The sequence below is a fragment of the Molossus molossus genome, unplaced genomic scaffold (genome assembly GCF_014108415.1).
Source record: "Molossus molossus isolate mMolMol1 unplaced genomic scaffold, mMolMol1.p scaffold_m16_p_15, whole genome shotgun sequence".
In the NCBI taxonomy this organism is placed as follows: Eukaryota; Metazoa; Chordata; class Mammalia; order Chiroptera; family Molossidae; genus Molossus; species Molossus molossus.
Window position 1 is genome coordinate 2574349 of NW_023425350.1, and position 15254 is coordinate 2589602.

At 58.7% G+C, this 15254-nt stretch overlaps 1 protein-coding gene across 1 annotated transcript; it reads right to left on the reverse strand.

Moving 5' to 3' along the window:
• Nucleotides 1–1480: 1480 nt before the first annotated feature.
• CMPK2 (cytidine/uridine monophosphate kinase 2) lies at nt 1481–10441 on the reverse strand. Its single transcript, XM_036263433.1, has 5 exons — nt 9755–10441; nt 8898–9012; nt 7779–7980; nt 3081–3314; nt 1481–1895 (listed from the first exon to the last, which is right to left on the reverse strand). Exons 1-5 carry the CDS (start codon nt 10439–10441, stop codon nt 1772–1774), a joined length of 1362 nt encoding a protein of 453 aa, XP_036119326.1. The 3' UTR covers nt 1481–1771.
• Nucleotides 10442–15254: the final 4813 nt, after the last annotated feature.

Consider the following 15254-nt stretch of genomic DNA (forward strand, 5'->3'; position numbering starts at 1 on the left):
GCGCACCTTCCCCTTTCTTGCCCCAAATTTCTTCCTGTCCCAGAGCCACACTGGAGGGGCACCTTCAAAACAACGGACACACCCTGTGACAACAGCACAGGCGAGAAGCACGGTGCATTTATTAATCTGCGAGGGACAGGAAGGGTGTCAGTGCTCGATGTTCTGGGCAGCAGCCCAGCCTCTCGGGGGTCCCACCAGCACCAACAACACGATCAGAGACGTCGCAAAGAGCCCGAACACTATGCGTCAGCTTGGAAACAGTTTCCACGGAAACCGGCTGCGTAGTTTTATACATTGATCCATTGTGTATAAATCACCTACGGTTCTTTTGAAAAACAGTCTGATAGAGTCCATACCAGATTTTATTTCAACTTAAGATTTCCTGTGATGAACCTGATACAGCCTCAAATATAATTATTTGGGGGGAATGTCTACCTGAGACATTCACTTATCTGGCTCAGAGCCGGAAATTTTAGGTAATCCCTGCTTCAGCCCACTCCTGTAGACAAATACAGAATTATTCTCACATTTCAGATCAAGTTTCCTGGACTCCTGATGCTAAATGACTCGCCCAAGGCCACTAAGCTATTAGGTTTCCTGTTTTCTCGGGGAACAGGTCGCCAAGCTGTTCCCATGTGCGACCTAAGACAGTCGAGTGCCCGACAGTTCACTGAGAAGCCCATTCCAGGCTCCACGGTGCTCTGCGGTCAACGAATTAGGTCGTGGGGTGAGAGGCGCAGCCGGCCCCGCCGTGGCTGCCTGGCCCTGCTCATTCGAGAGGCGCGGTCCCTGCGCTGCGCACGGCGGCGGGAACACTGTGCCGACCCCGCACGCGGAGGTGGACGCCTCGGCTCAGGGCAAACGCTCATTCTACCCAAAGCCAGAGGAGGGGCGGCACCGAAACAGGCAGGATATAAGCTAAGGGAGGTTGGCGTGCCTGTGCTCGGAGCATCTTGGGGAGACTGGCTCCCTGTCTGGCAGTGTCAGGGCTGTGAGCCGTGGGCAGGCCAGACGCTCAGTGCCACCCGCGCTCGAGACGGCCCGTGGGAGTCAGGACACGCAGAGGAGCTGAGCAGGGGTGCTTGGCTCCGGGCCCTGGGGCTGACTCAGGACGAGGGAGTGCAGCCAGGCCGGGGGCCCTCACCTTGTCAGGGTGTCATTGGGGAGCCCGGCGTGGGCAGGCGGAGGCTGGGGTGAGACTTCTGCTGGGTTCGGGGACCTTCCGGGTGCTTTAGTACACCACATGCTTCCCGAGGACAAGCCTGGAAGGCCTTCGGTAGGGATGTAATTATAAATACATTCCACGCCTGGCCGGTGTGGCTCAGTGGTTGAGCGTCAACCAGGCACCAAGAGGTCGCCGGTTCAATGCCCCGTCGGGACACGTGCCCAGGTTGTGGGTCCGATCCCCAGTGGGGGGCATGCAGGAGGTGGCCGATCAATGTTCTCTCTCATTGATGTTTCCATCTCTCTCTCCCTCTCCCTTCCTCTCTCTCTAAAATTAAAGAAAGAAAATAAAATTTAAAAATATGCACTCCAAGGAAAAGTGCTGTCCGTCCGTGGAGGAAAGCAATCTCCGAATTCCCTCCGGATGGTGACCAGTCAACCCCGGTGGGTCCGCCGGTCGGAGTCAAGCACAGTAACGGAGGTAAAACGCCTGGTCCCGTTTCCCGCCACACGACACGCTTACAACAGAAGTCGGGAGACGTCATGAGCCGGCGTGGGCTGGGACACAGCAAACTTCACGTGGAGTGGACGTGTCCCGGCCGAGTGACTATGACTGCTTGCAGTGGCTTTGGATCAGGCTCAGGACGGTCTGGAGGACCGTCTCCCTGCAGGGGCTGGCGTCCACCACGCGGCAGCCAGGGCTCTCCATCCGCTGGTAGGACACTTCCACCCTGGGGGCGGGAGAACAAACAGGTCGCACACGCTTTTCAGCATCGCCCTTCGTACGAAAGGCCTTTTCCTGCCGTAGCATCAGCAGCTTAAACAAGATTCCCATCCGTGTACCCCACAGCTTCCCTGGGCCGCTACCTGCCCACAGTACCCGGGAGACAGTGTTTAACACGTGATGCTTACCCGCGGCACCTCGGAGCACCTACTGCCCGCCAAGCACGAGGGCTCCGCATGGGTCTCCCCACCTCGCACTCAGAGTGACCTCTGGAGGAGCCCCGGGCACCCCGTTATGCAGACGGCGTAGTGGGGGCTCAAAGAGATAAATAATCGGCCCGGTGACAACTGTCTCCGAAGTCTGTTCTGAAGGATATCAGACAAGCCGGATGTCACTCAGCCAGAGGGCCTCAGCATACCCACTGCTGCCACGTACGAGCCCTCCGAAAGGTGACAGGAAGTCCTCGTCCCCTTCAGTGCCAGCCACCTGGGTGCACAGGGGGTGTGGCTGAGGCGTGGCTAACGGTTCCTCTTCCCAAGGCGGGAACAGTGCCCACCTGGCAAGCGAGTCCGGGGTCCACTGAATCAATAGCAGGTCGTTATGTACGTTCTGTTAGTCACAGTGTTGCCATGGGCTCCGCAGGAGTTACTAGGTGGCGGCCCTCAAGTCTGTCCTGCAGAGGCGCCCACACTCCGCCCGGGGGCAGCACGGTGGTTCTGACCGTCCCCTGCTGCAGCCCCAGTTTTCACGGATGCGAAAGCTGCCTTATGTCAGAAAGAACTCGATTCTAACCGCACTTTCCCCGATCGGCACCTATGCGGAGTTAGACAAGGCATGTGATTCTGGGGTCCCAGTTCGGTAACCGTAGGGGACATGCCTGTCGCAGAGCAGGGCGAGTGGAGTCCCGGAGCTCACCAGACAGCTCTGTGCCCACTGCAGTGCGTGGGGCCCGAGACCAGGCGCGGTGGTCCTGCCCCGCACACCCTGCTCCGGGCACAGCAGGGGCCGGGAGGTCTGCCCCCAGCCGAACCCCCACCACTTTCAAACTACGCTGCAGCCCATGGGCAGGGTCGGAACCGGCTTCGAGAAGCTGCCTCTTGGGTTTGAAAAACGGGAACGAGATCATTTCGCCAGATTCGTACAGTCGGTGCTGAGCCTGGCTCTCGCTGTGGCCGGGGGCCCGAATACCTACTTTTGACGAAAGATGCTGTTGGCCTCCAGCTCAGTCTCCTCTCTGGTCCTCTCCAGGCCCCGGCCCTGGATCCTGTTCAGTCTCTCTTCAGGGCTCACGGTCAGCAGCAGGACCAGGTCAGGTTTGAGCAGGTCCTTCGGCCACTGGTATATAGGGTGATGGGCCGGCGGCAGGTGGTGGACAGTCCCACTCACCTCGGTGGCGATGGCATACGTGGCCGTGCTGTGCCAGTACCTGAGAAGCAAAGGAGGGGTGAGTTCTCCGTGTGCAGAAGCAATCAAAAGGGTCGCCTCTGAAGATCAGCCAGTGAGGAGGAGGATGAAACAGGGATGGCTCTGCTCAAGGTTTCCTAGCAATGCATCAGTTCGATAAATAAAATAGGACCTTATTTCTTCAAGTATGTATAGAATGTGAGAGGTAAAAGCCACAGCCACAAAGAGAACGCCACGGGCTCCGCACCGAGGGAGAGATGACCCTGGCGCACGCTTGGCCTTGCACTGTGCCTTCCTCTAAGGTGGGGTGGCGGGCACGGACCAGAGACCTGTGTGTCAGAGCCTCTGCCCGCAAGGCCGTGCCCTGCCCAAACCACCCTCAGCCCATTCAGTCCCCACGTTGTTGCGAACTCGCACTTGCCGATGCCCCTCCGGGGACCCCGGCTGCAGACTGTCCCTCTCGACCCTGCAGTCGCTGATTGTGCACCAGTACGGGGCAGCGAGAGGCAGAAACCCAAACGCAACCCACGCATCTCCGGGGACGGCGTCCCGGAGCCAAGTCGGTCACTGTTGACTGGCTGCGGCTCGGTCCCAATGCCGTCCACTCTCCGAAGCCTGGGACCCACTGTCGCTGCGAGCTCAGAATTCGACCCGGGACAGGCACTCATTCGTTCCTCTGTCACCTACGGGCTCTCACCACTACCCACTCCTCCAGCAGCACCCCCCTCAGTGCGCCCACCTTCTCCGGCAGGCAAATCTTGTCTCCCGAGCTCCCCAAAGCCACACAAAGGCCAGGACGCCCCTTTCTCGGCCACCGAACTACACTTCGCCCTGCGTTTGGGGCCTGGCCCACGCTCAGCGAATTAAACACTCGGCTACGAAAGCAGAGGCTCTCTTAACTGCCTTCTTGCCGCAGAAAGGCCCCGAGCAGGAACAGACCTCTAACGGTAACGGGCAATGACGCCAGGTCTCGGCACAGCCACCACCGGAAATCCGTCTCCCTGTACTTGCAGCTGGACGATGGCGTTACCGTCATTCACGGGACACTGTGCTGGACACAAAAGCCACCCAGACCACAGACAGCGCCTCTTTTCTTGTCGTGGGACAAGGTGACCCAGGATCTCTTTGAAGGACAAAATTGCAGGCAATTCATGGCCATGAAGAAGAAGAATGGGGACGAGCCCAGCCTTTTGCAAGGTGGCGTTCTCCCCCGGCCAGCACCGTGGCCCGTGGTAAAGACCGTGTCCTCTGGCCATAGAGTTCCCACTCTCACGGTTTAATCTTCTCCACTCCTGCCCCCGGGAACCCACTAGTTCAAAGCGGACGCAATCTGCCGACACATTACACACGGCTCAGAAGATGATGCTTCGTATCTGAGCACCATCCACTGTCTTCAAAGCATTCCCCTGCGTGTCCCCGGTGCCATTTGTCACCAGCCTCGGCGGTCAGCGGGGAAGGGGTCACACTACCCCATCGGCAGACGGGAAGCGGGACGGGGTACCTGCCCACACGTGGGAGCCTGCGCCGCTCGCTCCGGTCTCCGGGCTCCTCAGGACGTGGCCGGCCTCGGTGGGTCCCCAAAGGGGAGGGCTGCTTGGATGCTCTCGTGGTGGTGCTGTCCTGTTCTTCCCCAAAACATTTTAAAAACCAGCCAGTCAAGAGTGGCCGACGGGGCGCAGGGACCGCTTTCCCGGAGTCCCGTGGGTTGTGTGTGGCCTCGTGGGTGCCAGTGTGTCGGGGAAGCAGAGTCTTTCTCCTGGACGTGAAGGAGACCTCAGGAGCAAGGCGACCCGAGTGGCAGCGTCAGGCACCGTGACAACAGGGCGAGGACTGCACCCCAGCAGAGGAGTCTGGGAAGGAAGAGCTGCCCTGCCTCCCCAGGGCTCCTGGGCACTGCCCACTGGCTGAGGGGCTGGGTTGCGCACCGACTTCTCTCCGCGCCCCGGCCCCGCCCCCTGCGCAGCGCCCTCTGCCTGCAGCAATTCTGAGACGGAGAAAACGGGGACAAACCAGGGACAGGGCACTTGAGAAAGGGACAGAAGTCTGTTTCCAGATGCGCAAACGGGCCCTTCCCTGAGCACTTGCCCGGGAGCAGAGGCAGAGCTGGTGAGGGGCAGGCGAGTGCTGCCAGGACCCCGTCCAGGTCTGTCACAGCCCCCAGTCCCCGGCCCCCAGCCCGCAGCGCCCAGCCCCCAGCCCGCAGCCCCCAGCCCACAGCGCCTAGCCCCCAGAGCCCAGCCCCCAGCCCGCAGCCCCCAACCCCAAGCCCCCAGCCCACAGCCCCAGCCCACAGCCCGCAGTGCCCAGCCCACAGCGCCCAGCCCCCAGCCCCCAGCTCGAAGGCCCCAGCCCCCAGCCTGCAACCCCCAGCGCCCAGCCCCCAGCCCCCAGAGCCCAGCCCGCAGCCCGCAGCCCCCAGCCCCCAGCCCCAAGCCCGCAGCCCCCAGCCCCCAGCCCCCAGTCCTCAGCCCACAGTGCCCAGCCCCCAGCGCCCAGCCCACAGCCCCTAGCCCGCAGCCCACAGTGCCCAGCCCACAGTGCCCAGCCCGCAGCTCCCAGCCCAGCCCCCAGCCCGCAGCCCGCAGCTCCCAGCCCAGCCCCCAGCCCGCAGCCCGCAGCTCCCAGCCCAGCCCCCAGCCCGCAGCCCACAGTGCCCAGCCCCCAGCCCCCAGCCCACAGTGCCCAGCCCACGGTGGGCGGCTCCCTTGCTCCGGAAGCATCTTGCAATACCTGCTGAAGGGGAACGCAGGGGAGCCCGTGCCCCACAGTTCACTCCACTCAAGGGGCCCTACAGGACAGAAGCACACCCGTGTGCACCAAGGACGCTCCTGGGGACAGGAGGTGTCCCCACAGGCGGCTGAGGGAAGCCGGGTGCAAAGGTGCTTCCCGTTCACCTGCCAAAGTTCAGCCACAGGCAGGGCTCACCTTCGCTGATGGAAGTGACCACAGGTCACCACAGCGGCTGGGAGAGGAGAGGCTGGGGCGGGGCGAGGGCTGGGGCAGGGAAAGTCCCAAGTCTCCACTGGGTGCAGTTCAGGCTGGATGCGTCCACCTCCTGAAATTCCCTGAGAGTGACACGTGGGACCAACCTCCTCCCCCGAACACTTGCCCCACTTCATTGCAGGTGTTTATCTTTCCCGCAATCACGGAAACCGCAGACAGAGCAACACACACGTTCCAGTGATGCCCAGAGGCAGTGGTGCCACAGGAGGCCTTCTGCCCTCCAGGTCAGCTCCTTGCTCTGGTCCCCGGGGACAGAGGCTCCCCAATTGGTTCAACAGCCCTCACCCTCTGTCCGCTGCCCTTCGCACCGGCGTGTCCTCTACCGAACCCCTTTCCTGCCCTGGTTTTCCCACGTGAAGCTGTGCTCTTTGCAATTCATGCCGCTCCATGTAAACGCATGTTTACATACCCTTGCCTCTCGGGGGGCTTCTGGTTTCTCGAAGCCTCAGTCATGAGCTGCACTGAAGCAGACTACCGCGAGAGCTCCCCACTCCGCTACGTCCCTCAAACTCCCTCGACCTGATGAGATGGAAATCCGATCTCCGCCAACTGTCATTCCCCTGCCACCGTGTCAAGGGGAACACGCCTGCGTGGCCTGCCTTGGTCCACTGTTGACGCTGTTGCTTCCGCTTTAAATTTGAAAAATATAATTCCGTTTACGTTTGTCCTTCATTCAAAACCTTCCGACGGCTCTCCACTGCTCTCAGAAGAAACACCACACGTCTGCCCACAGCTGCCGCCCCAGGACCCCCTGCCCTGCCCTCCGTCCTCCTTCCCGCAGAAAGCACCCCTCGTGCACCGGCCTGTCTCGAGTCCTCAAGCACGGCGACTTCTTCCTGTCTCGTGCTTTGTCCCGCTGCTCTCTCTCCACGTTGCTCTCTGTTAGTCCCAAATGTCACATCTGTCTCCCTGTGGTCATTCAGGGCTCACCGTGAGTATGCCATCCTCTGTCATGGAGTCTTGACTTATCGTCTGCAGGGGACTTAGCATTCTCTGGTATGACCTTATGCATTTACGCCCTTGAGGATCGTGCTCCCGTCCACAGCATGTGTGCTCCATGACATTTGCCATCGACGGCCCTGAACTAGGAACAGTTTCTGGCGCACCGTAGGTGGCCAATCCACGTTTGTCGACTGCGCCCGTGAACCAGGAAGCCGGTGAAAGCGTTGACTGGTGCAGCGAGAATTGGTTCCTGTCCCAACGTGCAGTTGCTCAGTCACTTGGGGGGCTTGCTTAGCGTTTCTCAGACCCGTGTCCCTCATCAGTGAATTGGGGATAATGTCCAGTACCCGCCTAGCCAAGTCGTCGTTCCAGCTCTAGTACAGTGCAGGCAGGGTTCTCAGCCAAATGCCAGGCAGTGGGGTAGGTGAGTATACACCACAGACATTACTCCTGTTATAGTACAGTTTCACTTAACAAACACAAGTGTATTTGTACACGCACACACATCAAGAAAAACCGCCAAATTCATCTTCACACTCACCTGTCAACAACCACCGGGGATGTGACGGATGCTTTGGCTATTTCGGAAGCCACGATGTAGTTGCCCAAAGAGTAAAAAGCTCTTCTTATGATGGTTGGTTCGTCATCGAAGACTTTCCGCCACTGGCTGATGCTGGCAGGCGGCGACTTTAAGAGAACGGCCTTGAGCGCATCCGAAACTGCCTGGGTCACCGTGGTTTTACCTGCGGGTCACAGAGAGGACACGGCGCAGCTCAGCCCTCGCCACTGCGGGTCACAGAGAGGACACGGCGCGCCTCAGCCCTCGCCACTACGTCACACCCAGGAGTTCCTATCACATCCGAAGAAGCAAAGACAGTCTTTCGGCCTGTGAATCAAAGCAGGTGATTAAATAATGTGGTTCTTCACGGGAAGCCGCGGACCCGGGGAACGTGGGATTCCTGTTTGTGTGAGAATACTTGGAAGACAGCCAAACGGGTCCTCTTGCTGACAAACGAACCGGACTCCGGCATGGAGGCCATTCCTCCCAACACCTTCAGCTGACCTGGGCCGGAGCCCCTGCGGCCTCCAAACAGGTGACACTGATGTTCCCCAAGACTGTCCTCGGTCTCCTGCTGCCCACAGGCCACACTTCTGCTTGTGTTCGGGGCTGAGTGCGGGCACCTCACCGTCCTCCACCGTATTTTGACACCCATTTGGCACCTCCAAAGGCCCCCCGCCGCCACTTCCTACTTCTGCTGCCTTGTGCCCCCAGAAGGGCTTCTTGTCCGCCTGTGAGCCCCAGACGCACGACCCTGGTCAGGTCTCACACTGCACGTGCTGATTCCTCGTCAGGACCCGAGCTGCCTTCCTCCCCCACCAGCCCTGAACACACAGCCTGCCGCCAACCCGCCCAGCTCCCCTGCCCGGTCTCCGCGCCCTGGCCTCCAAGCCCAGGCTGCGTCCTGCCCTGGCCAGCTGAGGCTCAATGCCCCCAGCCCTCCAGGGCCTCCCGGGCCTGCCCAGCTCCCTGCCAGCACAAACCACAGGCTCCCGGAGGCTTATCTGAACTCGGTATGAAGTTTTGTTGGTCCAGACCTGTGTATTCCTGCAACTGATTGATTAACCTTGTCGCCACGGCTAAAAGGGAACATTCTCTTACCTGTGGCATCCAGTCCTTCAATGACAATGACCGGGAATTTGCCTTTCTGGACCTGTGCAGGGCACTGGCTGACCAGGTCAAGCATGGCTCGGGCTTCGGGTATGAAGGGCGTGCACTGCAAAACAGCGTCCGAGCATCAGCAGAAGCGGCGCACGGCTGCGAAGCCAGTCGGCGACAGCAGACTGCCTGCCCCTGGCAGGGCCCGCGTGATGCTCGGCACCAGGTCAAAACGCAGAGTGTTTTGGACCCGAGGTTGGATGGCTTTAGGTGTACTGCCTGGTTGCAGCTCCAAGAGGCGGGCACACCAGGATCACCCAGACTGCAGCCCTCCTGAGCCCAGGGGAAGGACCGGAGTGACACACAGTTACAGAGCAGTGACCCAGGAACATTGGAACTCGGAGCTGACTGCAACAATGTGTCCAATGTGTCGAATCAGCTACCTTGTAGGTTCTGAAGAGAGCAGTCAGCAAGCTAAGGGATCAGGGGTGGAGACGTGGGGTTCCTTCCAGCTGACATCTCCCCCATAACCAGCGACACCTGCCCCCCTGTCTTGTGTCCAGCAGCAGCCCCCTCTAGGGTGCCAGTTTACTGCAGGCTGGTGGCTGGTCCTGGCTGGTGGGAACTGGGAAAGGGTCAAGGCATCTGGACAGAGCCCTGCACAGAGGCCGCCGTCGGGACCAGACGTGCACACGGGACCAGACGTGCACACGGGACCAGACATGCACACGGGACCAGACGTGCACACGGGAGCAAAGCAGCGACCCGGCCAGAGAGCTGGACAAGCAGCCCCGCCCCAGGCTCCTTCCACTTCTGGGACCTAGGGTCCCCCCGAGTGCTGGGAAGGGACAGAAACTTACCGCCTCCAAAACGGCCCGAGCAGCTTCCCGGTGGGGGAAGACCCCGGAGCTGGGCAGGTCGGGTACCACCGGGTGCAGTGTGGGCTCCGGGGCGGACACGACGGGCTCGGGGTCCACTTGACGCCACCCCTGGCCGTCTCGCAGCTCCCACGGGCGCTGCCACAGCTGGTGGCGCGGGTCGCCCATGAACTCGCCCAGGCACGGGCGTGGGGCCTCCACATAAGAGTCCAGCAGGGCGAGGAGCGCGCGCCTGGTGTCCGGGCTGTCGCAGGGGTCGTGGAGCAGGACGCCTTGCTGCAGGCCCCCCACCCCGCCGCTCGGGCAGTAGCACAGCAGCCGGCGCAGCTGGCATCGCTTAAGGGGTCCGCGGCGCAGCTGTTGCAAGAGGCGCTGGTGCAGCCGGGCCGCCCGCACCCGCGCCGCGCAGTCCCTGCCGGGCGCCACCGGCACGCACAGGGAGTAGCTGCGGCCCGGGGGGCCCAGGAGCGCGGCGGCGCGGGGGTCGGGGAGCGCGCCCGGGGCGGCGGTGCCCTCGGCGGCGGTGCCCACGGCGAAGTGCGCCAGGGCGCAGCCGGGGAGCTCGAGCGCGAAGCAGCGCGGCTGTGCCATGGTCCCAGCGCAGGCCCTGCTCCGCGGCCGGGGCAGGAGCGCGAGCAGCCTGGCGCCGGCGCGGCGGGCGAAGGCCATGGGCGTAGTCCCGCCGCCCTGGCTCCGCTAAGAATCCCCGGCGAGGTGGGTGGGGCCACCAGGAAACGAAAGCGAAGTGGCCTCCAGGGGGTTGGGGGGAGAAAGGAGGGGGCCGGGGGTGGGGAGCCGGGCAAGGTCCGCGCCAAATGGCAGAGGCTGGGAAGAAGGCGCGCAGGTGTCCTGGCCGCCGGCCCGCGGTCCCTGGCGCCACCCCTCCGGCGGGCTGCCTTCCCTTCGCCAGCCCAGCAGGCGGGCTCACGGGGACTGCGCAGGCGCTGTGGGCGGCGGGGGAGGGGAGGGAGGTGGCCAGGGCCCTGGTGCGCGGCTGTCCTGGGTGGCACCGCAGAAGCCTTACCACGAAGGGACTTGCAGGGTCCGCGGCGTCCGCAGCCTCCTCAGACCCCCACCCCCTGCTCTGACCAGCCATCCGCCTGGCTCGGGCCGGTTCTGCCAGGAGCTACTCACAGCCCGAACTGCACTCCGCACTCCCCTGCACGTGCTCCCTCTTGGACTAGCCTCTTCTCTGGCCGGCCCTCCAAGTGGAAACACCACCGGATCTGTGGCTCTGGAAGGGCCTCTGTACCCGGGCCCGTGCTGAGGGCCAGGGCGCAGGGGCCCAAAGAGGGTTCACCAGCAGGAAGGAAGCCCGGGGTCAGCAGCTTTGTTCTCATTAACTGACCTTTAAAAATGATAACGATAAAAATAAATGAAAACGATTTTCAAGCTGACCAAGAGAAAAAATTCCACGGGGGGAAAACATCTCAGAAATTTAGTACTGAGATCAAAATGCAAAACATGAGATGAGCGGAGAGCAGATAAAAGGTACCATGTGGTCAGTTTGGATCTCCTGTGGGGTTATGTTCAGTGCTGAAGGAAGACTTTCTGACAAACACGAACGGTTATGATGCGCGGCTGAGGTGTGGCTTAATCGACAAGGAATGATTCAGAGGGTGAGGGTGTAGCCCCGGGAAAACAGAGGTATTTTCACTCTCTGTGAGCAGTTTGGCCTTTGGACATGAGCATGTGAGATGTTTGCAGGTGGACAGCACCCAGGAAAATACACACTCCTTCGTGCCCTTTAGGGAAGTCCCACATCCTCCTGTGAGCCTTTCTTGGCTCATCCCCCCCCCCCCCATCTCTTTTAATTTAAGTCTTCTTCGTTTCCACCCACCTCTTCCCTACAAGGAAACCATGGAATTAATGACACTGTGATATCTGAGCTCAGTCAGTGTTAACTCGGTGCTGAATACGGACGCTACATCTTCATTCATAAAGGAGGGGGAAAAAGTCTTTCATATTTCTGAGCTCCAATTTAAAATTCTCAGGACGGAGGAGCTGATACTCCCGGACTCGAGTGGGTGTTTGCAATGAGTAATCTTGCCTGTGGTTTCAGGACAAGGAGGAGCTGGGAGCTGGAGAGACTCCAGAGAGATCTGAATGAATAGATAACCCAGCATCCTTCATTTAAGGAAGCCAGTCTTATGGAAGTTCAGTTTTAACTTTTTGAGGTAACACCATATTGTTTTCCATAGTGGCTGCACCAGTCTGCATTCCCACCAGCAGTGGACTAGAGTCCCCTTTTCTCCACACCCTCGCCAGCACTTGTTGTTTGATGATTTGTTGATGGCGGCCATTCTGATGGGTGTCAGGTGATACCTCGTTGTTTTAATTTGCATCTCTCTGATGATTAGTGATGTTGAGCATTTCTTCATATGTCTCTTGGCCACAATGGAGTACTATGCAGCTGTAAGAAAGAAAGATCTCTTATCCTTTGAGACGACATGGAGGGACCTGTAGAGTATTATCCTAAGCAAAACAAGCCAAGCAGAGAAAGACAAGTATCATGTGATCTAACTTATTTGTGGAATATAATGAACATAACAGTCTGAGGAACGGGGTAGTCCCAGAGACGTGGAAGTGGGGTACAGACTGACAATCCCCAGAAGAGGGGGTGGGGGGAAGAGATAAACCACAGAACTTATGCATGTATGGACATGGACAACAAAGCTGGGGACAGGGCGGGGAGGGAGGGGAAAGGGTATCAGTGGGGGAAAAGGGAGAAACATCTGTAACAAAAATAAATTAATTAATTTTAAAAATGAACAAATGAAAAAATAAATAAGGAAGCCAGTCTTCAGCATCTTCACCATCACACAGGGAAAAAATAAAACAATTCCAGCCATTCTGCTTATAGAAGAAGAAGAAAAAGCAGAAAGGGAGAATTTACAATATAAATGCAGCAATTAAAAAACAAAAAAATGCAAAAACAACATTTATTTTGTAAGAGATATTACTTTGCGAACCCGTTTAAATAGATATACTCCTAGGTAGACTATTCAGGCAGATAAGAAGAAGGAAGATAAAATCAGCATAGTAAGAATGCAGGGGAGGAAAGAAGCATGGATTAAAGGGGACCCCAAAAGAGAAAGAACATTATATACAGATCTACATCGATAATTCTGCATGTCACAAGATAATGATGAACTTGGAAAATAAGAATTAACAAACTAGATCCAGAAAGAGTGACTGTTCTGTCATCCAAACCCCAGGAAAGAAGAGATGACAGGTCTGAAAAACTGCTCTGCCGAGGACCAGGTAACCCTCCAGCACACAGACCTTCTGTTTCTCTTTTGTCCAGGTTCGTTGGGGCACGTTTGTGGGTTTCGGATTTGAGGGGTGGTCTGCTGGATTGCGGAGTTGATTTTCCTGTGCGGAGAGAGCCAGCCCAGCAGGAACAGAGGTCCTTCTCCCCTGGCACCTCTCCAGGGACGCTCGGAGCCAGGACTGACCCTGGCCAAACCAGCCCTGGAAAGGTTCTTGACATGAACCACTGGCGGTCCGTGGGTGCACCTGGAACCAGGTGGCGCGCCTCACCAGCCTGTCTGGCTCCTGTGCCACATCGTTAAGACGGGGGATGGGCAACTCATTTCGTTGGGGTCCTGAGGCTAGGTGACCACGGCTTCCCGGACCAGCTGTCTCACACATGTCCCTGTGCCTCACGGCCAGAGAGGAGGTGCCGCCGGTGTGGCCCCAGATGGCGGAGGCCCCGGAGGCCAAGGGCCCTACCAGACTGTGTGAGCCTTTCCCTGGACGAGCCCCACCTGCGAGTGTGACATGCTCCTGCGTCGTATGAGTTCTTCCCGCCAGTCGGCAAACATGAGGGTCCTCTTGACACCACTAAAACACAACCTCACACACACGCACACGCACACAGCACTGTAAATCAGTAACATTACACTCGTCACATGAATGTCATCCACCAGCCAGTGAGCGCGCGGGAGCCCCAAGGGGTTACAAATGTTTGCAGCACGTATAACAAAACCAAGCAGGGCACACAATCAGTTCTTACAAATCAATCCTGAAAGTGCAAAAACCCAACACAGGAACGGGCAAGGAATGGGAGCAGGTGCTTCACAAAAGAGAATCTCCAGATGGCCGGCACACACATTGAAAGGTGATGAGCACCGCGAGTCATCTGAGAAACGGACCCTGAAATGACAAGGAGATGCCACTCACTACACACCCACTGGGACGGCTAAAGTGAAACGAGACAAACCCAAGCGTGCGGCGGCAATGCTGGGGGCAGGAGGATGCCGGTCACTGGCAGCCGGCGTTACCCTGGTCGGTGCGCAGACAGGCTCAGACACCCTGGGACACGCTCCTGGTGAGCCAGTGACTCGACTCCTGGTCCGTGAACACATGCAAGTGCTTTACAAGGAATGTCATAGCATAAATGCAAAGCACCACCAACGCTCACCACGGTAGAACAGTAAGCAAACCGCGGTGCGTTCTGACCGCGGATCCCAGACAGCTGCCGATGGGGCCACGCCGCTTCCAAACAACGCAGCGGCTACGTCTACAGATGCGGAGCGAAAAGAGCTGGACAGGGAAGAGACCACACTGTGTGAATCCATCTAAAATTCATGCCCGGCCGGTGTGGCTCAGTGGTTGAGCATCGACCCCTGCACCAAGAGGCGGCCGGCACGTGCCCAGGTTGTGGGCCCCATCCCCAGTGGGGGGCATGCAGGAGGCGGCCCGTCGATGTTCTCGCTCATCGTGTTTCTATCTCTGTCTCTCTCTTTTCCTCTCTCTCTAAAAATAGATAAAGAAAAAATATTAAAATTCAAAAGCAGGCCAACCTGCAGGATGGTTGTGGAAACAGGACAGGATGACCTTCCAGGCATACGTGGGCTCGGGGCCTGGCGAAGATGCTGGAGAGGTCAAGGTCTTGGTCAAGTTGTTTTGTTTTGTTTTGTTTTAAACAAGATGGTTGTTACCTAGACATGTTCATTCTGTCACACGTGTGTCGTGCTATACGTTTGTGAATGAATGTGCATTGGTGCAATGCAAAGTGTGCGTCAACAAGAGATTCACCAGAGAACCAATAAGAGGCTTGTGAGTAAGTGAACCGATCCCACGATCGACTAACGCGCTTGGACCAATGTCTGGTGTTGCCGCAGGGGACTGTCCGCAACAGAGAGCCCGGAGTATGCTAGGAGTGTTGGCGTGCTTACAGACAGATGTTCGGGGGGTCAGAACAGTGGTGGGGACCTCCGGCTGTGGCCAGCTCTGAGGAGCGGGGAGCAGGAAGGGGCTGCCTCGGCCTCCCTCCGGCTACGTGACAGTTGGAAGAAACCCTCTGCCCTTGAACAACCACGACTGGGAAGAGGAAAGGCCCCCACTCCTGAACCTCACTCGCTGATGGACAAAGGCCCGTGAGGGAGAAATAAGCCATGTTCAAAGAATACCATCGGGCCCGGCCGTGTGCGCCATGGTTTAAGCATCATCCCAGGGACTGAGAGGTCCCGCTTGG